Consider the following 23,593-nt stretch of genomic DNA (forward strand, 5'->3'; position numbering starts at 1 on the left):
TTTTTTTTAAATTAGATGTTTATTCTGTTTTTTGTTTTTTTTTCCTTTTTCTATTTTTTTTTTAATGCAAAGTCACTTTGTACCCCAGTAAACACTAAGTCAACAACAATAAAAGTGATGTTCCTTAAACAATAACAGGGAGTATTTATGGTAACTAATAACCAAAAATTTTTTAAAAAGGTTGTTCTTATGTACTTGTTGCTGCCAAGCTCCGTCTTTAGTCACAGTAATTGAAGGGTGTGTGAAGGATGAACTGAGCAACACACCAGATACTTGTCTATCTGGTGCGCCGGTTAGTACATGTCTCGACGGCCCAGACTTCCACGGTGTGCAGAGGAGCCATGAGCCACAGTCACACTGTAACAGTAGAGCAAGTCCGTCAGCCACTGCTCCCTGGTCGCGCCCCGGGAATACCTCTGAAACAAAGACGTGCACAGGCTAATCAGCTGACAAACCACCCAAAATAATGTTTAGCTCTTCATCCAAATTCCGCTGAAGCCCTAAAATGAGTGTGTGCTTTTTGTTTACCGTGAGTTGCTGTATGATCTCTTGCAGCAGAACAGCATTGGCAAGTAGCTGGTTATGGAGCGGCGTGTGCTGCAGGAGCATTAAGAGGATCTGTCCGAGCTGTGGCATCTCCTCTTCATTTAGATCTACAACGCACATCGACTGCAGAACGATCCGCAGCAGGCGAGGAACGCTGCTCAGCGCTGTCACACAAGCGCCCCAAATTGCTTCCCTGCAAACATGACACCGGGGTGTTTAAAAGTCTTTTGTCCCCACACAGTGGCAAACGTCAAACTCCTACTATCAATCCAAAACACACCTTTTGTGGTTGGTTTCAGCTGGGGCCTCCTGCAAGGTGAGGAGCAGCGCCAGCAGGCTGAGGAGACACTGAGACAAGAAGCGCACCACAGGCTCAACTGGCAGGATGGACAGATCCAGCAATCTGGATACAGCTCTCAGCAGCCCGGCTGCCATGCTGTCAGGAACCACCTCCAACTTGGTCTGAGATAAACACATGAGCACACAATTCCATCAACGCAGTGAGGAGAGAGAAGAGTTTAACTACAACTGTAGCTGAAATACAACTGAAACCTCTACAGCAGGATTTTTACCGATGAATAAAAAAACGGTTCTTACCAGGTATTTGCAAACGCCATTTTGTAGAATATCAAAGCACTGAGACTTTGAACCCACAGTTTCCAGACGGTGGCACACTTCCTATAAATCAGACAGTAATATTATTACCACTTCCAAATCATTTCCTAACTTATGGACTGCCGACAATATAATTGTCGGAAAGTTTTAGTTTTATCAAAGCAGCCAGTGTTTCTGAAACAGACACTTTATGAAATATGGAAGATTAGATCAGATCTACTATGAAGCCTACAATGTAAGCATGCATTGTCAAAAAAAGCATAAATAAGGCTTCAACACCGAATTGAACTTTCTAAGACCAATTATCCATCATTTCTGGAGTAACAAATACATTGAACAAAACTTTGCCGTTACGATTTCCTAAGCCTTTTTAGTCCTAATATGCAAGTCCACGCAATAACTAATATAATGTAATGATAGTGATGATGTTAAGGAGAAAATTAAAAACTCAAATAAGGGAAAACTTCTGTCGGGGAAAAACTTAAACTTGCATTTACTGGTCAGCCTTCCTGTCTGGATTAATCATTTCGATCGTGCCTAAATGAAGACAAGACCTTGTTCAGGCCTAAAAAGCCACTGAATCTTTAAGAGTGAAAAATAAGGCTCAGCTTTTCCTCATTAACTTGAAATCCTAATCAAATTTCTCATTACTTTTTATCAAATTGAGGTGTGTGAGCCTGTATGTCTGAACGGTGCACCTGTTGGCATTCTCTCCGTCATTAAAAACAATCCCGTCTCGTTAGCCAAACCAGATCTGACACGGTCCATTCCTGAATGCCCCCGCCCCCCTCATCACAACGTGCCCCCTCCCTCTTCCTTCTCGTCACTTGCCTGTGATTGACTCAGACAGGGAGATGAGAGAAGCAGGATCTGAGGCCTTAATTGAGGGGCTGAATTAGTGATTATAAGCCCCCCACTAGCTCACACACACTTGCCCCAGGGCTTAGTTATGTTAACGGTAATTTCTGCACAGAAATGTCACTCTCCCATCATGCCATTGGCTCTCATTAGCATTTGTGCATATCCACTATGCCCGATAACCACGCATCTCCAACCTGCGCAACGCGATAAAGGTTCCCCTCTCAGCAGGAGTGCCGTGATAAAGTTTCTACCCTCTGAGCTCTATATGAGGGACAAAGAGAGACCGGGGGGGGGACTGAAACACCACAGATGTGTCCAGAATATCAAAACTTTTGCAATTTTCAAAACAACGTCTTCTCTTCCGCCACCTACAAGATTTCATCCATTCGACTTCTGAGTTGCTTCGATTTCTATATGACTTTTGCTTTTGGGGTGATAGTAAAAGGGAGTGTGCACCTCAACGACATCCCAGTGGTGAGTGAACTGCTCCAGTGAAGTGGGGTAGAGGCAGAGGGGGGAAAGCGGGGTGGAAGGCAGGGCGCTCTCATCCTCCTGCAGGGTGGCGAGATTTTCAGACGAGAAGCCTATGAGGGTGGAGAACAGGAAGCTGATGTAGTCCGCATCCTGCAGGGCCGCTTCCTGGCTCCCAAAAGACCAGCCACCAAGAGAGGACCTGAAGAGCACAATCAGCAAACGCGTTACACAAGAAACAACATAATAACTGCGCTGGACAACCACATCTTTATGAATAGAAAATGTTGGCACAGCTTCTAAGTTACGCAACTTTTCCAAAATTCCCCAATCTTTAGTGTCACAACTCTTAGGATTATTTGTGGTACTGTGGTACTTTTGTAAGGGCATAATGTTAGAATAGAAACGCACGTAAGTACAGTTATAAAAATGTATCCTTGCCCTGAGGGGGGGGGGGTTTAGATCTGTAGCAGCAGGAAATGTGTGTGAATAACAGTGTGTTTTTTGTGAAGCCCAGGAGGCACATGCAGACAGTCCTCTCAATACTCCATGACGATGCTGCATTCCAAACTCCCAAAGAGCTCTTTGTATCAAGTCCATTACGCACACATCCCATCCCATATGAACTCTGTACCCCCCCCCCCCCGCTCAAAATTTGTATAACACTGGCCCACTGACACAGGAATAGGGTCAGACACACCATTACAGGGAAAGGTAAGCGGGGGACAAAAACCTACTTTTATCGTCATCAGTAAGCTGAATATCAAATAAGGCAGCATCAATCAACAGGCAGTCGAGAACTCAGATGAAACATCAGTGACCCCTGAGTGAAAGCGCAATGCTGCCATCTCATGGTGCTCTGCAAGAGCGTTTTCTGCCAAGCACTGATGCTCGATAACAGTTTGATTCCAACCAGGATGCCTCTACCTGCTGCTGTGAAACATTTGTCTAAAAGTGTTTTTTTTGGGTTTTTTTTGTTTGTTTTGTTGTTTTTTGTAAGGGTTTCAGGCTCACCTAAAATGTATGATACGGATCAGAGATCCAGCGAGGCCGGCAGAGATTCGTCCAGCAGTGCAGCAGCCGCTCAATTGGGCCAGAAGAGTCTGGGACATTTTGGGTAGGAAGTAGAGCAGCTGCACCATTCGCTGCTGGGACTCTGCTGGCAACAGCACCACAACTCCAACCTGGGGATCTGCACGCACACACAGAAACACAAGCACAGATCCATATTGTAAATGCAGTCTACTGCATCCTGTAGGGCAGGGATCTCATGACATTTTCTTCATGTCATGTCCCTACAGCAGGGATCTCAAACTCTGGTCCTCGAGGCCCGCTGTCCTGTAGCTTTTAGACGTTTCCCTGCTTCAACGCAACCGATTCAGATCGTCGCCTCATTACCTGCTATGTGCAGAATTAAACAATCTTTTGAAGAGATCCATTTATTCTGACTCAGGTGTGTTGAGGCAGGGAAACATCTAAAACCTGCAGGCCAGCGGGCCAGCGGGCCTCGAGGACCAGAGTTTGAGATCCCGGCTGTAGGGACATGACATGAAGAAAATGAGGGCGATACATGAATAACCCAACTATGTTTGTATCAGCAGAAAGAGACAGACAGAAAATCATAACTGCTACAGTAAGGGTGCAGATAATGTGAGTGCGTGTGTGTGTGTGTGTGTGTGTGTGTGGTGTGTGTGGTGTTCCGTCTGTCTCTGACGCACATGCTGATGTCAGAGGCTCTCAGACAAAAGGAGTCTTGTGATGGTGAATTGCTGGCTCTGCGGCAGTTTCTATCAGAGCACCCCTCCTCCTGGCCCTCTGTTACACACCAGCCCCACTGTCTGACCATCCTCTGAGCTGTGCAAATGGACGGGCTTCTAACACTGGATGGAGCTCAGTTGTGCAAGTTGTCTGGAGAGGGAAACGTGGAGTTATACTGCCTCCTAGGGGACATGTATGCAATGTTGCATACAATTTAATGTACACGAAAACGTACTTTCTCATGTATACATGTATCAATTTAGTTTTGGGAGTAAACATCTAGTCTGATCTAATCGGGAATTGTTTGGGTACAAAGTTCCAGATTTCCACCTTAGATAAAATCCCTAATAAGAGCTGCCACTTTAGGAATTAGCCAGCAGCTGAAAAGAGGGAGATGGGTCACATCTTAGTAAGATGTGGCTCAGACACTTGTAGGCTTAAGGAAGCAAGGGTAAAGGCAGACTCCCCTTCTCTGAGAGTTGGTGACAATTATGCTGTTAAGTGTAATAAATACGTAACTAAATCTTGTTTTAAAATCTATGCATTATGTCAAAAGGTTTCCAAAGAGCTACCCCTACTTCTGGGATCATTCATCTTTCCCTCTAGAAGAGTGTGCTCACCGTAGAGCCTGCTGGCATGCGTTTGCAGACTGTTGAGCAGGTCCTTGTTGCCTCGAGAAGCTGCAGCATGGATGGAAGTTATGAGCTGTGCAGAGAGTGTAGGGTTACGGTGGCCCAACTGGGCCAACTGCAGAGGAAGAGATGCCAACCAACGATATAGCACCTTGCTCCTTCGGACAGAAGGGGAGGCGATATGGAAAAAAGACAGAGAGCAAACAAATAAAGGCTGAATATTATTACAACATTTTTTTTACAATATTCAAAACACAAACAAACCGTTCTTTCCTGTGCACACTATTATTTTGACTTTGCTCTGTGGTTTGAAACAGCCATAAATAAATGATCATTTTCATGTCGACTGTATAAAACATCCCCATCAAGCCCTCACTCACTCACTGATCTGTGCTCACAATTCAATTATTAAACAAAAAAAAAATTGCTATTACTACTACGACAGTAGTCTTTTTCTTCCTTTAATTCTCAAAACAGCTACTCCACCATGGCTGTAAACAAGGGCTGTAAATGTTCAGTTTAAAGATCCTACAGCAATCCCCCCCTACCTGGCGATGTGTGTGTGTCCTTGCTCCTGCAGGTAGAGTTTGCTGTAGAAGGAGAGCAGCAGAGATCGTGTCTGTAGCGAAAGGTTCCTCTGCTTATAATAGATGTACACCGCTCCAAAAAGCTCCTCGGTCACTGCTGCCGAAACACATCCACAAACAGAGGTTCAACCGCACGCTAAAAACTAATTCAGTGTTTAAATGTTGCATATAACCTTTCTTATACCAACCATCACCTATACATCACTAAGTGGCCAAACAATAACATAAAAAGGTTTTGTTTTTTTTTCAAATTTCCTGTCACAAACATTTGAATAATCGTACAGTTGGGGTCTTATACTAATTTCTTATCTTAAATTCTTATTTTTAACAGAGCTGATATTGAAAAGTGGTCAGGCCACTAGAGCCGACCAATAACAGCAGAGTGGGCTTATTTTTGGGGGGGGGCATGCAGCCTTCTGAAATCTGAAAATATACAAAAAAGCACTGCTTTGGCTGTTTCGTGGAACCTTAAAATGTGAGCTGGGAAATAAAACATATTACTCCACTTTTATCAGCTCAGGCCTGCATGTTAAGGTCTAAATGGAATGGAAAACATGCATCATAGTTGAATTGGTTTTGGGACACATGGCCCACATTGGCACATTAACAACAATGAACTCGTCTAATCGTATTAAATTCATGCCTCTGTGATGATTCATGCGCATGCTTACTTCTGCTCCTCTGCGTGAGCACCATCTTCCACACGGTGCCCAGCAGCATGTGCAGCTGTCTGTAGCTCAGTTTCACTCCGCCCCCCAGAGTGTCTCGGATAAAAGCCCTCAGTGGTGTCAGCCACTCTCCATCCACCTCTCGATCGAGGCCCTGCTTCTGGCTGAGGGACACCATGACCTGGCAAAGTGTGATATTCAAGGCGAGAGGCTCCACAGTCTGAACGGGGGCGGCTGCATTTTGTTTATTCCTGAGAAGAGGACAGAGCAAACTCGGCTGATTTAAACTTCATATGCAGAGGGCGTGATCCCCGTGATCCTTGCATGTGCGAGGATGATTTCAGATTCGTTATCATTTGGCATGCACACACTTTTCGTTACACTAATTTACAATGGTTATTGTACATGTCTAAAACAGAAAAGAAAACCCGAGTTATTCTAGTTTAAGGTGCTGTGTTACGTTCAGTGACCACAGAAAGAAGCTGTGTGTGACACTGTGAGCTGGGCCAACAAATATGGCTTTTGTGATGTGGCTGCTCTTATAAGTCATATATATATTGTTTTTGTGCAGCGGCTTAAAAGCACCTGTCAGTGATGCTGAAAACATGCAGGTAAGAGAAGCCGGGAAATAGTTCAGGAAGTTAAACTTGTGAAAAATGCAATCAGTAAAGAAACATGAACTGCAAAAGGCCAAAAGAAAACTGCAAGAAACCAGTAGCAGAAATATGACATAAAAAAAACAAAAAAAAAAAACAGAAGACACTCAGTGAGGGAAGAGCACTAATATTCTTACCTTTTATGATCAACTTTCTTTTTATGTCTGGGTGTGTCCCGGGAACCATAGGGAAAGTTTTTCATGAAGTGCTGCTTAAAATCTCCAAGATATTCTTTACGAAACCATGCATCCTGAACAAAGATAACAAAGTCTTTAAATTTCAAATCAAAAAGACAGGAAAAAAAAAAAGGAGAAATTTGTACATGCTTCATCTCACCAGTGCGTCCTGGTTCTCCCGCTGTGGGGCCAGTTTTCTCAGCAGCTGCAGAATTGTCAAGACCTGGAACATTACTGACATGGTGTCTGGGGAGAGCAGGTTAGCGCCATCTGTGCTTTTCCAGTTGCAGTCATTGGCGCTTGCCTCCACCCACACTTCCAGCAGCAGAGGCACAAGCGTAGCTGCAAAGCTCCGCAGAGTCTCAACCGAATTCAGACCCTCCCTTGCTGTAGCTTCTGGGCCCACCTCAGGTCTATGCGGTGAAAGGATGAAAGTATCAAATGCAAAACGTGTAGTTAAATCCAACTGATTCAAGTGCAGCCCATTGATGGGCACAAAAGTCTGCAATATCATACCTGAGTCTAAAAGTGGAGTGGGGAGATGGCCTGGCTCCAGAATTTTCATACACTTTTACTCCAACCTTGCTGTACACGAGCTCCTCCCAGTTTAAATACAGAGGTGTTACGCGGCCTTCTCCACTCGAGTCAAACACTCCTTCAGCTCGGACAGACACATCACCCTCCTCCGCTGGTCTTTCCTCGACGACTGCCTGCAGAAAGCGCCCAAGCCTGAAACACAGTGGAACAAACAACAACGCTATCACCCACAAGCACAGTCCAAGATTCCTCATAGTCTGCGAGCACGTTGTCTCCATACCTGAGAAGAACAGAGAGCCGCCACTGCTGGCTAGTCACAGCCCTGTCAAGGTTGACCGACAGCGCCCACATCCGCCCCTTGAGATCCTGAGCCTTTTTGGCTCCTCCAGAGGTCTGTCTGTGAGAGATCATCTCTAGGAAGTTAGTGAGGAGTACTGCCGGCCGTGCAGCTAGCAGAGATGGGTAGTGCTCCAGGAACACATCCAAGACATTCATGGCGTCTTCCTGGATGGCTGACTCGATGTGCGTCATGGCACAAGACAAGTGGGCGCTGAGGAGGGGGAAAAACGGAGCCACTCGTTCTGCAGGCACAGACTGTGCGATGAACCTGCAAGGAGTTTTAGGTCATGCGTGACTCGAGATGGGAACCACAGAAATCGATTTATTAAAGGGATAGTTCGGGATATTTGACATGAATCTGTATGGCATCACCATAACCAGTGTCGTGCATTCAAACTGACTTACCCCCGACAGTGTCCTGGGAGCCGAGTTTTTGTCCAGTGTTGGTCAAGGCGAAAGTAGTCCGGCTTGTTTGCTGGGGTCAAGAAATTAGCGCGTTTTTCTTCCCAAAACAGTACGTGTGCTAAAGAGTGATTTATTTCATCACAAAAACCGAAGCCGGCAAAAGTCACTCCTCGTTATCACTTGGGCCCTATACTGTCTCTCATTGTGTATCAGTGCGCACGTCATTCTGACCGCGAGCTGTGCGCACGAGTCTTTCTGTTCTTTGGCAGTGCTCAACACTTACTCTGCAGACAACTGGCCATCGGGTCCAGCTGGTCTGGGACGCCTCTTCCAGTTGATCTTGGGAACATGGAAAAAAGTTCTCAGACGCCTGCATTCAGGAGTGCAGGGAAGTCACCGTTATTTATGATGCAGGCAGCAGCTGTCCCGCCGACATCCTCATCTATGGAAAGGTTTTGTATCTGGGGCATAACTAAATCCCACTCGTGGCAGCAGTAACATTCCACCTCTGTCTGCATTACTTCGCACTTCAAACAAGTGCACCAGGATTCGTCGGCCACCCTGGGTATCGCAGCTCCAGCAGTGGCTCCAGCTTCTGTTTCCATCACTTCTCTGTCCACCCTCTCTCTTTCTGCCCGATCTAAGTCCATTTGGCGAACTTCCTCCTCAGTATAAACGGGTTCATAAAGATACCCCCTTGGCTCTGAACGGAAGTCAATATGTTCCTCGTCGCTCTCGTTGTCAGACATCTTCCCGAGCAGTAAACAAAGTGAATCGACTCGTGCGCACAGCTCGCGGTCAGAATGACGTGCGCACTGATACACAATGAGACAGTATAGGGCCCAAGTGATAACGAGGAGTGACTTTTGCCGGCTTCGGTTTTTGTGATGAAATAAATCACTCTTTAGCACACGTACTGTTTTGGGAAGAAAAACGCGCTAATTTCTTGACCCCAGCAAACAAGCCGGACTACTTTCGCCTTGACCAACACTGGACAAGAACTCGGCTCACAGGACACTGTCGGGGGTAAGTCAGTTTGAATGCACGACACTGGTTATGGTGATGCCATACAGATTCATGTCAAATATCCCGAACTATCCCTTTAACTGTTCAGCATTTTAGTGTCTGTGTTTCTTCTCTAACCTGAGGACACGTGTAGCTGCCACGCGAACATTGCCATCCTTGTCTGTGAGAACAGCTGCCACTTCAGAGAGCAAGCGTGAAAGATGCTGCTCCAACAGAGAGGGACTGATGGACAGCAGCTCTCTCAAGCTCACCAAGGCACCGTGTTTCACATTGGCATTGTAGTGGTGCAGCTGAGACAGGATATCCTGTGGATGGAATAAAAGATGCTGACGCAAATGTGGCATTGAAACAATACATCTAAAGTCCGTCATTGAGTTTGCTGAACCTACATTGATACCCAGATGTTTGTGAGTTGTGGGGCCACTGGTGTCTCTCTTCAGCTGTTCGGGCAGATGGATCCCCCTTGTGCGGAAGCTGGTGTTGGTTGCATTATCAGCTTTGGGTTTCTTCTTTCCCACCTTCAGCTTAACCTTCTGGAAATCATCTTGCCTCTTCTTTTTTTTCGCCTTCATCTTTGCCTAAAAAGACTGATATCCGAATCCCCAGACATGAAGATAAGAGAACTGAATCAATGCATTGATTATAAAAACATTACAACGCTACTCACAATCCTCACATGTTGCTTAGAACTGTCACGTTAGATATCAGGAAGCTCATAAGGGCTGCTGCATATTTACGTTCAAATTGGCTAAAAAAGCTAACATGTGGTTAACTTGATTATCACATCATGGGTGCACCGCGAAGCATGGCAGCTATGTTTCTTTAACTTACCACCGCAAAAAGGCCTGGATCCAACCGTCAGAAGTTTACACAACATCAAACATCCACACGGTTTCTTGAGCCAAAATTATACAACTAGCTAATGACAGTAAATTCTCAAAAAATCCTATCTATTCAATCTCGTCTTGGTTGTGCCTTGGGTCCTTTGAATCTGTGTGTACATTTACAAAGTCTGTTCGTTCGGTGTTTGAGCTCAAGGGCCGCGGAGCTTATCTTTAAAAAGAAATATCACTGTGGCGTCGTGAAAGTTTTTTTCCTTTTAGCTCACTGATAATATTTTATTGAAGAATTTGCAATACAAATATGACAAAAAATAAAGCCAGATATTTTAAGAAATGTAGATGTATGTTCAATGCTGCTCTTGGATTGCGGTACGGTAAGTCCTGGTACTTAAAATAAATGCATCTCATAGCTGTCCGCATGGATGCCTTAAAACAATAGACCCAAATATTCCTCAATATCTTAAGATGTAAAATTGAATGTGACAATTAATTTTTTGTCATTCGGTGAATATATTCGGCATTAATACAAATTGTGAAGATATAACAGCTGCAGATTTAATATTAGTTAGTTTGTTTTTTAAACGGCGAAATCATTGTACTACTATCTTCTCCCAGGGGAGGCTTTTGGCTACTTGGTTCAGTCTGTATTAGCATCAACACCAACATTCGTCTCCTGTGAGGAACTTGCGGTTTAAATTCAGTTCTCAGGTATGAGTGATAATATTATCTCATTGTTTAAGTAATGGAAATACCTATGGTGTATAGGTTTTGAACTTGGTGAAATATTATTCACAAGTAATGTCAAATGATGTTGTAAAATAAGGTTTAGCTGGGCCTGCCCCAGTTTGTGCCGTGGTCATGAAAACGTACACAGATAACTTTTCAAGAAATTAAAAACAGAAACGAAACATCCGAGATGGTCTAAACACCCTCCGTTTTTCCGGAGGTATGTCCACATTCGTGTGTTTGGGGAATTAACGTTTTCCTGCACCTCTGTTACCGCTGTATCAAAATAAAAATGGTAGCATCCTACTGGCTACATCAGTAACAAGCGACACATATCGTCTGATGTCGTCGCATCATCTGCGAACGACCCTCTAAGATTTAAAACAACTGTTTATTGAGGAAAACGACAATAGTAGCTGTGTTATTTAGTGCAAGTTAAAAGGATCACGGTTTTAACAAAAAAAACAAAGTAGTAAAGCCAAATAACTGTTTATTCCAGAGGATATCTAATGGTAATTATTAGAGCTTACTTGCATGTTTAATGGGGCTCTGTTGGCTTACGGTGAACTTTTGTCACTTTAGTCTCTTTTATCTCACAGGGGAAGCTGAAGAGATGGAGGGACAGATGTCAGGATACCAGCCTCCACCAAGAAATGGTTCTCAATATCAAAAGAAGAAACCAAAGGTAGGACAACCTTGTGGTTGTGTTGAAAATTAACAAAACCATTCTTTATTTATCTTTTTTTTTTTTTTTACCGTACATGTACAAAGCAGGATTTTCGAGGAGAAAACCCAACTTCCTCATAAATGAAGCTTTTAAGTGGCCTTTGAGATGTCTGATGAGCCAGGTGGCAGCAGCCCTTAGCGGGCGCTTGCCTCTGTGCATTCAGGCTGGCTTTGACCTCATTTCATGAGTCTGAGCCTCACATCGGAGGTCTGTCATCACTGTAGCGATTTAAAATGTTTTTTTTCTTGCACCTGTTTTTTTTTTAAAAAGTCAGTTTGTATGGCTTTTTATGATGGGGCAATTCCTTTTTTTTTCCTTTTGTTTTTGCATTGATCTTCAGGAAGGCATCAGAACTGAAACTTCAATCGACTGAAGTGGAAAGCGTACGGACGCAGTGTTTTCTTTGAACCTGTACATAATGGCAGGCCTCGGTTATTAGTTCCGAGAGTTTTCATACTCAAAATAGAGGTGTTAAAGATTATTTAGGTGAATTTGAAAAGTTTCGTTCAGTTGGAAACGTAGTCAGTGGTAGTTTAATTAGTTCTCTCTTTCTTTTCTTTTCCTCCGAAGTGTTCACATCACTGCTTAGACGCAGCAATGTGTGCAACAACCTTTATGTTGCTTTGATGATCGGCTCTGATTTTGCCTCCTCTCACTTTAGTGTGATGTCAGTTGCAGCTCTTATGTTTAGTAAAGAATTTGCTGAACTAGCACTACAGATGAGTTTAATAACTTGGACGAGTCTTTTTTCCAGCAAACACGTCAGACCATAACTGTTTCTTTCTCAACAGGGCTTTTTGTCACCTGTGGGGGGAGCTCTACATGTAAATTCAGTTCTTCAGAGTAGACTTAGTAAAGTCGGTTCACTTGGAGCACCTTTTTTTTCAGTAAAGTTTGTTTAATGTACTGCATTTCTAGCTCAGAAAAAGAGAAACTAAAATGCACACCTGGGAAATTTCAGTTTCAGCCTATCTATAAGCACAAAATGCACATGAGGGAATTTAAAATTCTCTTCTAGATATTTTACTTTTATGGGCTACATTCTTGTTATTTTCTTGTGACTTCCTGTGTCTACCGTCTCTTTAACACTCAGATCTACGTGTCACTGACAGCAGGAGAACACGGGCCTGTAGAATAGATACATTGTGTCGCTGCATCGAACAGATCAGTGTGTGGATGCAAAACTGTTTTCTCCAGCTAAACTCAGACAAAACTGAAATCATTGTCTGTGGCCCACAGAAACAAAGAGAAAGTGTTATCAGTCACCTTGAGACCCTCTCTCTAAAACCTAATAATCAAGTTAGAAAACTCGGAGTAATGTTGGACTCAGACCTGAACTTTTAACAGCCACATTAAATCAATAACATCAGCAACTTTTTACCATCTAAAAAAACATTGCCAGAATCAAAGGAATAGTGTCTAAACCAGACTTAGAAAGACTGATCCATCCAGGGGTCTCCTGCTGGTGCCCAGAGTCAGGCCTAAACAAGGTGAGGCTGCGCTTCAGTTTTATGCTCCTAAAATCTGGAACAGTTTTCCAGAAGATGTGAGACAGGCCTCAACTCTGACAATGTTTAAATCCAGGCTGAAAACAGTTCTATTTAGCTGTGCATATGACACCTGAAAGTATTTTATCTGCACTCTTCACTTTTTTTATGTTTTTTGGAATGATTTTATTTGCCTTCTTGTGATTTAATGTAGCTGTAAAGCACTTTGAATTGCCTCGTGTACGAATTGTGCTCTACAAATAAACTTGCCTTTAATTGGGAAACCTGTTCCGTTTATTGACAGATGCTCTGAAAACGCGTCACTGCCACATTAGCAAAAATCCATCCTCAAGATCAATACAAAAATGAGTTGAGCAGGAGCTGCTTCCATATTTTCTGTGGCTCATGGCTCAAACTGGCATCACTCTTGTCAAACAGTGGTGGGAATATTTACCAAAACCAGTTCATTTTCCTAGAGGCTGAAATCTTAAATCCCAGAGTATAAGCGCAGAAGTTACTGTTTATACTTTCAATACTTTTTCCAATTTATGACAACAGCATTAACATTTTTTTTTGTTTAACGCATCAGTCTGTGGTGCATTTTTGCCATTCCTGTTCCACAGGAGATTCCTGTCTGTCAGCAGCAATGTGCAGGGGGCTAAACGGCTCTTTCTGTGGCACATTGCAGCTGCAGCATCGTGCAGCACGTGCACGTGGTGGAGAGAGTGTCACTATGCTATAATTAATGCCGACAGCTCTTTTATGGGCTGCTGCTCAGTTTGTAACACCCCTTCGATTATTATGGAAGAATAAAATCATGGAACCGTCGCACTCGGCCGATGTTGATCCAGATTTTTCTTTCTGTAATGCAATTTTATTTTAAAAATCATAGATATTACGCTTAACATTTGTTTCTCATGTCTGAACATCCGGCCTTTGTAAAACAAATTAAACATGCTGACATGCTTTATTCCATCCTTTCTTAAACTGAATATTAAGGAAAACAATTTGATCAAGTAAAATTGATCGACAGTTTTTGACAGGTGAAAAGTGAAGCATTATGAGAAATTAACCTTTTTTTGGGGGGGGGGCAAAAAAGAACCAACATTACTGGACTAGTAAGCTGTATTGATGGGAGTTATAGTGCCCTTCAAAGCTCAACTTTAACCATACCTGTGAAGTTGTTTTCACGTCTTTTTTCGAATTTTTTTTTGTATTTAGTCCTTCAAAGTTTGAGCCAAAGCCCCCAAACGCATCAGTGTTGGAGAGAATCCGGGTCTCGACCTCGGTGCTCTTTTCTCTTGCCACAGTAGACGAGTCTGCATGTCGAACCACGCTCAGTGTAACAACTTTTTCTTCCCTGCTGAACTAGTAACTCAGTGCTGTTGTTCTCATTTTATGAGAATTTAGACCCATTACCCGACGACACAGTTTAGAGCCCATGGATACTCATTTCTTTGACTGTCACTGCTTGACGCGGGGGTCATGGAGAATGAGGAAACTAATGGCTCTGTGGCGTGTGTGGTGTGGCGGACATGAACGAGGAGTTCAGTCCTCTTAAGTGTCATCCTGTCACTAATCCCTGTATGTGTCTCTCTCCTTCTTGTGGGTTTATCCCCTTTGCTGACAGAGAAAGCAGCCGCACTCTGCTGATATAGGTAAGTCCTTTTACACACGGTGCCACTTCCAGTGCTGTGAGTTGAAGCTCGAGACTTCTCTGCTTCAGGTCACGGGTGGTGACATGTTCACCACTCGGTGATCCCTCTGAGATCATGGGAACCTCTTGAGGTGCCAATCCAAAGTTTTTGGTCTTTATAGATCAGCTTTTCCAACACATTTTCCAATTTTCAGTCTCCTGTTTAGAAAATGCAATTTGCAGCTTGGTTCTTAAACGTTTTCTGAACACTTTTACCGACAACTTAACCCATTCTCCCACGTTGCAGCATTTTAAGTGACCTCATTAAATTGGCACTTTAAATTGCCTTGTGTACGAATTGTGCTCTACAAATAAACCTGCCTTGCCTAATGGTTTTTGTGCTGGATTTTAAAATACTGCTAAATGCAGTATTATTATTATTATTTTTTTTAAATCAGATGCCAGTGTTACACTGGCTGGAATTGTCGGGGGGGTTTTTCCGAATTACAAACCTTTCCCAAATTTTGCACGGACTGTTTCATTCGTCCAACACAGAAGTGATTCTTCTGCGACTGGGCGCAGTCAGGGGCGGCGCATCATCCGCGCTTTGTCCCGCAGTCCAGTTTGAAATCAAATGGGGCTCAGCTGAGAGCTGCTATTCCCATTCTTCACCCAGGTTTCAAAAGCACATTAGGAGTTTGGGTGTCTATTGGTGTTCAGTTAATATAGAGAGTGTAAAATTCACTCGTCATCAGATGCTGCAAGTTGTGCAAGAGCACTAGAGGCTTTTTTTTTTTTTTTTTCTCCCCCGACACTGCGATTACGATTGCAGTTTTTTTTTTTTTTTCCTAAGAGACTCACACCAGAGTGACTAGTTGGCCAAGGTTGCCGTACTTTGGCCTCAATTACGTCTTGGAACACTATAAAAGTCTTCTCTTTGTGCTGACCGCTCTTGTGTTTTCCCAGTGTTCGCAAAAGGGACTTCTATCCATACCATACCCTCTCTCGGCAAAGTGTTGAAAGGGATCACAGATTGTATCATTGGTAAGCAGAGGCGTCATTTCCCTCACAAATCTACTTCACCTCCCTCCCCTTGAGATATGAAATGAATAATCTGTGATGACTACATGTTTGCAGGCCTTCAGTATGTGTGGGAGTACCGCAGCCCCAGTAAATCTGTCCCACCACACTACCAGTGCAAACTCTGTGCGCTGGCCCGCTTGCAGCATGATATGATTGATCACGTGAAAAGCTGGAAACACTGCTTCAGATACATGGTGAGTGCTGTTGGCTTGTAGGTCTGCCTTGAAGCCTCAGTGTTACAGTGGTACTTGATGCTGTTATCTGCCTTTCATGCAGAAAAAGGCCCACCCTGACATGGTTGCATGTGAAGAGGAAGATGCCGTAAAAGACCCTTCTGTCAAAAGGACAGTGAAAGCCGCTGCAGCTGAGGTGGAGAAAACGGAGGGGAGGGGACAAATCAAGGTGATTGACAGATTTATATTACTACAGCAAAAAAGCACAGTGCATTGCTTTTATGCCTCTGGTCAAAAAAAGAGTGCAATGTTGACCAAACTTTGTTTGGATAAACAGACTTCCTCTTGAGTCAAGAATCTCCCGTGTTTACTTATCGTGCACGTCATCGTTTGACATTTTTCTGTCCTTGTGGCTTTCAGGTGATCCTGAAGGAGCCCTTTGATGTCCATGCTTTCAAAGGACTTCGTAAGTTTCTCTGCCATGCTTACACTGTAAACATGTTGCCCACAGCAACAATCAGTATTCCAGTGTTCAAATGAATTAAATATAACGGCAGCAGCTGTGTTACTTTCAGTCCACAGTAGAGTCTGTGGACTGAAAGTAAAAACACGTGGCTCCAGATCCATAATTGTGATTGGCAGCAACTGATCACTTCCTCTCAGGGGACAACATGAAGGGATACACTATATCCTTCAGACTGTGGACATTTTCTGATGATCATAATGCTCAGAGATGATTAGACTATTTTATCATTTTCAATGGGACCGCCACACAAAGAATGAGCCATCTTACAAATGGTAAACTGTATCAATCTCTCCTCCTTTTGTCCACCAATTGTCGTCGTCTGTGTCAGAGCCTCAAAAAGTGAGCTGTGCTCCGACTGCAGCGTCCTCGGTGAAAATGAGCTGGTGCGCCCCGGTGTTGTTCCCATCTGTACCATGCTGGAAACGGTTTAACGCCTCCTCTAATGCCATTTGATACAGGACGGAGTAGTCCCGATTAAACAATTAACCACTGCACTCAGAAGCTAGATGTTAAAGCGTATCGGTGTCTGCTTTTATCTGTGAACAAAGGGCTTCCTTGTAAATCCTAGTTTAGCATTAACGTTTGGCAAATCTATAAACCTCATCAGAAAACTTTCAACTTTGTACCGCAGGGTTTATCAACACAACTGACACGAAGACTTCTTTCCCTTCCAGAATGGGAGGAAGTTGTGCGCTTTTTACCATTTATTTCAGACTTCAATCTTGGGGTCGAGGAGGGGTCCTTCTGGCGTCAATCCTTCTCGGAGAACCGCTGTTTCTCCGCTGTCCTTCCCTTTTATCGTCGAGACTACAGGTCGTCCCATTAATCCTCCCAACCCAACTTTGTTGGTTATTTCTCATCAGCTCCTCTCACATCGGTCAACTCCCTTTCACCCGGTTTGACCTCGTCACCCAGCCAACAGCTCAATAAAGCATGATCTGCTTATCACATCAGAATCAGAATCAAGTTTATTGCCAAGTAGGTTTGCACCAAGGAATTTGACTGAGTGTAGACGATATGTTTTCACGATCATTTCAAGATTCTTAAAGCATTCACATTATTCCAAAAATCCTCGGCATCATTGCTTTCATGAATTTACCGATACCTTGATCATGTTGCATTGTTACTGTGTCATTATGAAAATAAGAACATCCCTTTCATTAAAATCATTCATTTCATGCTTCTTTTCTTTGTATCCGAGTCCGTGCTTGACCCTCTACAACCTCCTTCATTCGGCACTTTCAATTCCCCAAAAGTGCTTTCTGGTTTTGACCAGACGTTCCAAACCCTTCCGGTTATCTTCGGGACTTTCCACCATCTACCTGCCCTGACACAACTTTTCATGCAGCGTCAGCATTTTAGACTGAGACGGATTTCATATACTTTATAATTTCCACAAAGAAACTCATTTTTAATTCTCTTGATTTGTCTTATTCATTAATACTGGTGTTTCTATAAAGCACTTTAGTAAAACGTATGTGTTGCTTTGCTACTTTCTCAACTCCCCTCTTATCTGCGGTGTGTGCACGGTGGGATCTCAATCTTCTCGACACTCCATCTTATCGAACAGTAAGGTGCTCCACCGGCAGGCGCACAAGACATCCCAGAAATCTACAGCATCGTCGTGACCTTTAAGCTGCACGTCTTTCGTCTCCTGCCTTATTGGCTAACATTTTTTTCTAATTCGAATGAATAATATCCATCTATCCCCATCTCATTGCACGGTAATAAATGAGTTCCTGTTGGTAGCTTATGTTTATCATTCTTGTCTGTTGTCATTCACAGGTTCCGCTGTTCCAAAACCTGGACCTCCACCAATGGGACCAATGGGGCCTCCCTTCGGTGAGCCTTCTTTGCATTTGAAGTGCACTCCCTCAATTGGTGTATTTGTCTTCATTTTAGCATCACAGTACACACACTGATACACAAAAAATACAAACATGTATCCTATAGGTCCCAGGTTTTCTGACTCAAGGTTTCAAGGAGAGTATCCCTCTCATGGTGGTCCACATGATGACTATCAAGCTGGAGAATATGGAGAAACGGGTTTTGGAGAATATGGAGAAACAGGTTTTGGAGGATACAACTCAAGAGACGACTTTCCTGACCCGGGTATGGATCGGGGAGCTTACGCTGATGATATGGGCCATCACTCATCAGGGGGCGGGAACGGTTTTGGTCCTTGTGGTGGAGGAGATGGCTATGAAAGGAGCGGGCTTCAGGATAACGGTCCAGAAAACATGTATCCTAATGATTACCAAGGAAGCCAGATGGAGGACAGTTATATGGACAGACCAATGGACAAGCACATGGACAGACCAGGATTAATGGGAGCAGCTTCGGACAACAGCAACAGCAGCCTCCCTAATACCCTGCTTACATACCTGGTAGTTACCGTGTCCGCTACTCCTAAAAAAAATCAAATCAAATCAATAAATATAGTGGTATTTTGCCAACATGTGTTTTGCTTTGACGTTTTAGTAACCTTGTGAAAACTGTATTTTTAGGATAGTTTTAGGATAGAGAGTGAAAGTGACGCACAGCTGGTGCTCAAGGTGACGCAGAAACTAACAGATGTGCTGATGGAGTACAGACTGAGGAACGTGTCGGAGGTATGGAGCTCATTTTAAACCAATCATATTACAAGTAGTCCTGTTGTTAAATCTTTCTTTAGCTGTAGAAGATCAATCATTAAAGATAAATGTTTGTTTCCACGACCCGAGTATTAGATTTTCATACGTTCTCAATCGTTTTGTTGCATTTTGAAATGTGAGTTTTGTCGCTTCTCCTTTTCAGGCACCGAGTGGCAACAACTTGCCAATGAGCTCCACAAGCTTCTCTGCACCGTCCCAATTGCAAAGCAATGATGACCGATTCTCAAGTAGTTTCTCAGGTACCAGAGGTAAAAAAGAAAAAAAGTATCTTGTGAAACACAAACTCAGATTTTATACAGGACTAATGCAAGTCGTACTGAACGTCAAACTTTATTAGTAAAACATTGCTCTTACTCAAAAGTGCCTCAAATTTAGAACATACAAGAACAACGCAAGTAAAATAAGGACAAAGGTGGAGTAAAAAGAGTAGATCAAATATACATCAGTATAATTCAATAAAAGAGGCACTTGTTTACTTGATGGTCATGAAAAGAATCCCAGTGAAAATGTGTCTGAAACAACTCTTCCTGCTTTCTGTACATCTTGGTGTCTTTTTTTTTTCCCCAGGTCCTTCCAGGTTCTCCGATGGTCCTTCCAGGTTCTCTGATGGTTCTTCCAGTTATTACAAATGATGACTCCTCAATCTTCTCATCCATCTGTCCTACACGCACACCATTCACGACTGTAGAGGAGCCTGTGCTGTAAATCTGCAGTTCTTTTTTTCCTTTTTTTTTTTAAAAAACGTCCTTAGAATATGGGTAAAGTTACGTTGACATCCATACGTTTTCAACAGTTTGTCAGCCGTGAGAGTGTATAACAGTTGCCCCCCCTCCCAATATCTAATAAACATTCTGGAAAAACATTTGCCTAAATGTGAAATCATTCTGAAGGTAACTACAATAAAATGATCTCTCCTAAAACCTTTACTTCAGGGTCCAGTGAGAAAAATGTACATGATGATTTTATCTCTTCTGTAAGAGACAAACTGGGATTTCCAGAATGCCGGTGCAGAACAGGTCTGTACACATAGCATCGGCCGTTCTGCTCCACTGTTGTCTGCGGCATGCATGCCTTCATCAGTTTCAAAGATGGTCCCGTTCCAAAAATGCAATGAACACAATCCCTGAGCTCCACTGGAAACATCTCTTGGGTTAATAAGTAGATCGTGTGTTTAAACATTTATTTTTGATGGCTTAGAATGAACATAGAGGGTAAAGACAGCCTCCGTTTATTGGAGATGAATCGATTCACAACGAGTAGCTTTCAGTGCAATCTGAACCGTTGCCAAACGGCAAACTTTAAAGAGGAAAACAGCATTTCAGTCCAATCTGTGCTTCATTGAACTTCCTCAAACTTTTGCTAAGATGTCCTCCATCTGCTTTAAGGTTATGCGGGTAAGAAGCACTTTTGTCCCCAGGAAGTCTCTACCATGAATCCTTTGAGCATGCGCCGCTAGTTTTTCTGATTCAAACCTAAGTACAGCCTCACCGATGCCGTTGCCCTCGCTGTCATGCAATACGACGATATCCTCCATCTTCAGTTTGTCTTTGCAGAACAGGCTCTTGATTTGACTTTTCTTCACAGATGCAGGCATGTTTCTAACAAACAGGCACATTTGAGCTGCTTGGTCCTGGTGCACGCTTGGCGGCACCTCTACCATCTCAGATAAAGCCCCGGATCGTCTCTGTAATCTTGGATCTGTCAGACAGGATCTTTGATTCTTGGGGTGGGTTTTGGCCATCATTAGCTTCATCTCCGCTTTAGTGATCGATGAAACCTTAATGGCCCCAGAGCCCACGTGGCAGCCGGAGAGATTCATCGCGTAGTCGAAGTCTTCGGTGCTGTTAAAAATCACAAAAGAGGTGTCTGTCGTGTTGCCCGCTTTGTCAAGCAGATGAAGGATGTTTTTGTGTGAAATGTTTGGACATCTAAACAATTCTTTAATTTCAGTCTTGGTTATACTTTTGGGTAGATTGCTGACCATGACTACGTACACCATGGTTTGCGATAATGGGGTCTTTGGGTCAGCAACAGATTTAGGCCTTTTTGATGGTTTAAATGGAAACTGGGTGGCAGCCGGCCTCTTGAGATGCAGCACCGAAGTGGACTTATTTCTCAGATTAGCACTTTGATTAAGAGAGTGTTGCTGAGGTTTATGTCCTGCCCCAACATTAAAAGCTTGCTCACATTCTTGCAGAGCAGCGGTCCACATTTTCTCATCTGCTTCTTGTACCTTGACGCAGATGGAGCCCAATGAGCGTCGGTCGAAGCGAAGAGCATCGAATGCATCTTGCACTTTTGCAAACTTCGCAAGGCAGCCATGACCAGGTCCCAGCCGCACATTTACAATGGCTTCCTGTACGGTCAACCCTTTGAAAAAATGGCAGATGTCTTTTTTGGTAGTTGATGCCGACAGGCCGAAGAGCCTGACATAGCCTGGCTTGGAGTTCAGGGTTTGTTCTGGTGTGCTCACCTCTTCAGACAGAGCGGCTGGGCTGTCAGCCATGGGAGAGTCAACTTCAGGTACTGCCGTATGCGTTGACTTAAGACCTTGTAGGACAGTACAAAGTCCAAGAAAAAAGGCTGTACTGGAATCCAAAGGTTTTGCACTTGAAGCTGGCTCGTTTTCAGAATCGGGATGAGTATGCTGTGCATTAGAAGGTGGCAGATTGGCAGTATCAGGATCAATTGGCCATGCGGCAGAAGATGAAAGGTTTGCAATATTGTCAACATGTGACCTTGCATTCAACGTGTGCTCTGCAGCTGAAAGTGACTGAGGTTTCCCGACAGTGAGCGCAGAAGTTTTCTTCTTCAACAGTGATTGTAGTTTTTGCTCCAGCTCCGCCATGCTGCTTATGTGCAGGGTCACCATAGACCCTTTAAGTAGAAGTCCACTTTGCCGGATGGCAAGCTGTGCATCTCTATCATTGCTGAATGCAATAAAGGCCTCTCTGAGACGTCCTCCTACAATGTACACTCCTCCGTCAGGTATGTGCAGATAATCAAAGAAGGTCCGTATATCTTCAGTGCCCGCCTTCACATCCAGGCCTTGAAGTCGCAGGATTATAGTCATTTTTATTGTTCGGGCAGGGTAGAGTCTGAAAATTTAGAGAGCTTTGGTGAAAAAGGCGGTCAACATTAGTTTCATGTTGGAATATAACAAGCCATATAACGCCAGAGAAAACACGTGGGTCATGCGGTAAAGTTGGAACGCGGAAAATACAGAAAAATATTTTCTGCCCAAATGAAACACGCAAACATGCTCACCACAGTCGGTTATTAAAAAAAAAAAAAAAAAAAACAATGTTAAAAGGCGGATTCTGTCAGCGTTGTCTTCCCTCCCGTCCTGCCTCAACTTAGTCGTCGCAATGAATAAAAAAAAAAATTGTGGCGCCTCCCCACCTCTACGATGCAAATTATTCCCTCCATTTACGTTCAATGGCCCTGAGATTTTGTGAAAGACATTACTGCCATCTACTGGACTGGAGTGGGAACTACAAGACAACTCCTGCTAGATAAACAGCATCCGCCTTTAGTCCCCAAACTGCGACATCTTGGGTACATTTTTTATACGCATTTGCTGTAGGTCACTTCCGAAGTTGCAGTACATTCTAATCCGATGACATACATCATACATTACATCATAGAAAAACAACAGAGTTAACAGAAGAAGAAAAAATTATATAGGTTGGGATACATGTTATAATGTCAGCTAAAATAAACAGGTAAAAAACAAAACAAAGACTACTCACAATATTGACCCTGAAAGTGCACAATCTTAGATATTTCAGGATACGCTCGTGTCTCCTCTAGAGAGAGCGGTCCCATTTTGCCTTTTTGTTTGAAGTTCTTTTTTTCTTGAGCAGCAGTCAGCAATCCACTCATCGCCTTTGTAAGGCTTCTAAGAATATCTTAAAATATATCAGATATATTCCTTCCAATTGGTTTTGGCACATCTTCACATTTCAAAGTCGTACTTACCTGATTTTGTTAGATTGTGTGGTTCTTCTCTTGAGGACTCAGCAATACATTTTTGTGTTTTGCTGAGGGACAGAAAGGAAGATTAATCTGCATAGCTGCTGTACTTGCATTTCCTGCCAACAGCTCCCTTAGGGGACTCCCCTGTGACTCATACATTCTTGTTTAAAATTACAGGGGACTCAACACAGCAGTTTTATGACAAAAATATTTTCTAAAATATCCCTTTACGGAAAGGTATTAACTCATCTATGAAATGGTTTATGCTCTGTTTGAATTAGTCTGTTTGCAACTCTATGAGTGTACTCTTTAAGCTTTTGCTTCAGGTTTCAAACAAACAAAATATATATATATATATATATATATATATATATATATATATATGTTTTTTTTTTTTTTTACCTGTCAAGCACTCTGATACCCTGTTCCAAGTTAGGCTCTTAAATATCTAACAGTGTCTTATATAACCCTAAAATATCCTAAT

The 23,593-nt window shown here is 43.2% G+C and overlaps 3 protein-coding genes across 6 annotated transcripts; 1 reads left to right on the plus strand and 2 right to left on the minus strand.

Annotated features, from left to right (window-relative positions):
• Position 1: 1 nt before the first annotated feature.
• On the minus strand, positions 2-10,493 carry tex10 (testis expressed 10). The gene is made up of 16 exons (XM_075465442.1): positions 10,109-10,493; positions 9,667-9,864; positions 9,395-9,582; positions 7,788-8,114; positions 7,487-7,699; positions 7,131-7,383; positions 6,932-7,044; positions 6,142-6,389; positions 5,432-5,567; positions 4,872-5,041; positions 3,508-3,685; positions 2,479-2,695; positions 1,144-1,224; positions 827-1,008; positions 529-739; positions 2-416 (listed from the first exon to the last, which is right to left on the minus strand). Exons 2-16 carry the CDS (start codon positions 9,847-9,849, stop codon positions 294-296), a joined length of 2,823 nt encoding a protein of 940 aa, XP_075321557.1. The 5' UTR covers positions 9,850-9,864; positions 10,109-10,493; the 3' UTR covers positions 2-293.
• A 246-nt stretch (positions 10,494-10,739) lies between these two features.
• Positions 10,740-19,993, plus strand: LOC142380000 (uncharacterized). 3 transcript variants are annotated; one of them, XM_075465446.1, is made up of 12 exons: positions 10,740-10,827; positions 11,428-11,530; positions 14,690-14,717; positions 15,662-15,739; positions 15,833-15,972; positions 16,055-16,180; positions 16,372-16,417; positions 18,263-18,319; positions 18,431-18,864; positions 18,985-19,089; positions 19,274-19,379; positions 19,699-19,993. In XM_075465446.1, exons 2-12 carry the CDS (start codon positions 11,459-11,461, stop codon positions 19,761-19,763), a joined length of 1,257 nt encoding a protein of 418 aa, XP_075321561.1. In that variant the 5' UTR covers positions 10,740-10,827; positions 11,428-11,458; the 3' UTR covers positions 19,764-19,993. The 3 variants fall into 3 exon arrangements, with proteins under 3 accessions (XP_075321561.1, XP_075321560.1, XP_075321562.1); XM_075465445.1 differs by having other exon boundaries at positions 11,445-11,530; XM_075465447.1 differs by having other exon boundaries at positions 11,445-11,530; positions 19,274-19,370.
• On the minus strand, positions 19,662-23,229 carry rbm12ba (RNA binding motif protein 12Ba). Of its 2 annotated transcripts, none has more exons than XM_075465443.1 (2): positions 23,113-23,229; positions 19,662-22,229 (listed from the first exon to the last, which is right to left on the minus strand). In XM_075465443.1, exon 2 carries the CDS (start codon positions 22,202-22,204, stop codon positions 20,480-20,482), a length of 1,725 nt encoding a protein of 574 aa, XP_075321558.1. In that variant the 5' UTR covers positions 22,205-22,229; positions 23,113-23,229; the 3' UTR covers positions 19,662-20,479. The 2 variants fall into 2 exon arrangements, with proteins under 2 accessions (XP_075321558.1, XP_075321559.1); XM_075465444.1 differs by lacking the exon at positions 23,113-23,229 and adding an exon at positions 22,399-23,081.
• Between the last annotated feature and the right edge of the window lie 364 nt (positions 23,230-23,593).

This window comes from Odontesthes bonariensis, chromosome 5 (assembly GCF_027942865.1).
Source record: "Odontesthes bonariensis isolate fOdoBon6 chromosome 5, fOdoBon6.hap1, whole genome shotgun sequence".
Classification (NCBI taxonomy): Eukaryota; Metazoa; Chordata; class Actinopteri; order Atheriniformes; family Atherinopsidae; genus Odontesthes; species Odontesthes bonariensis.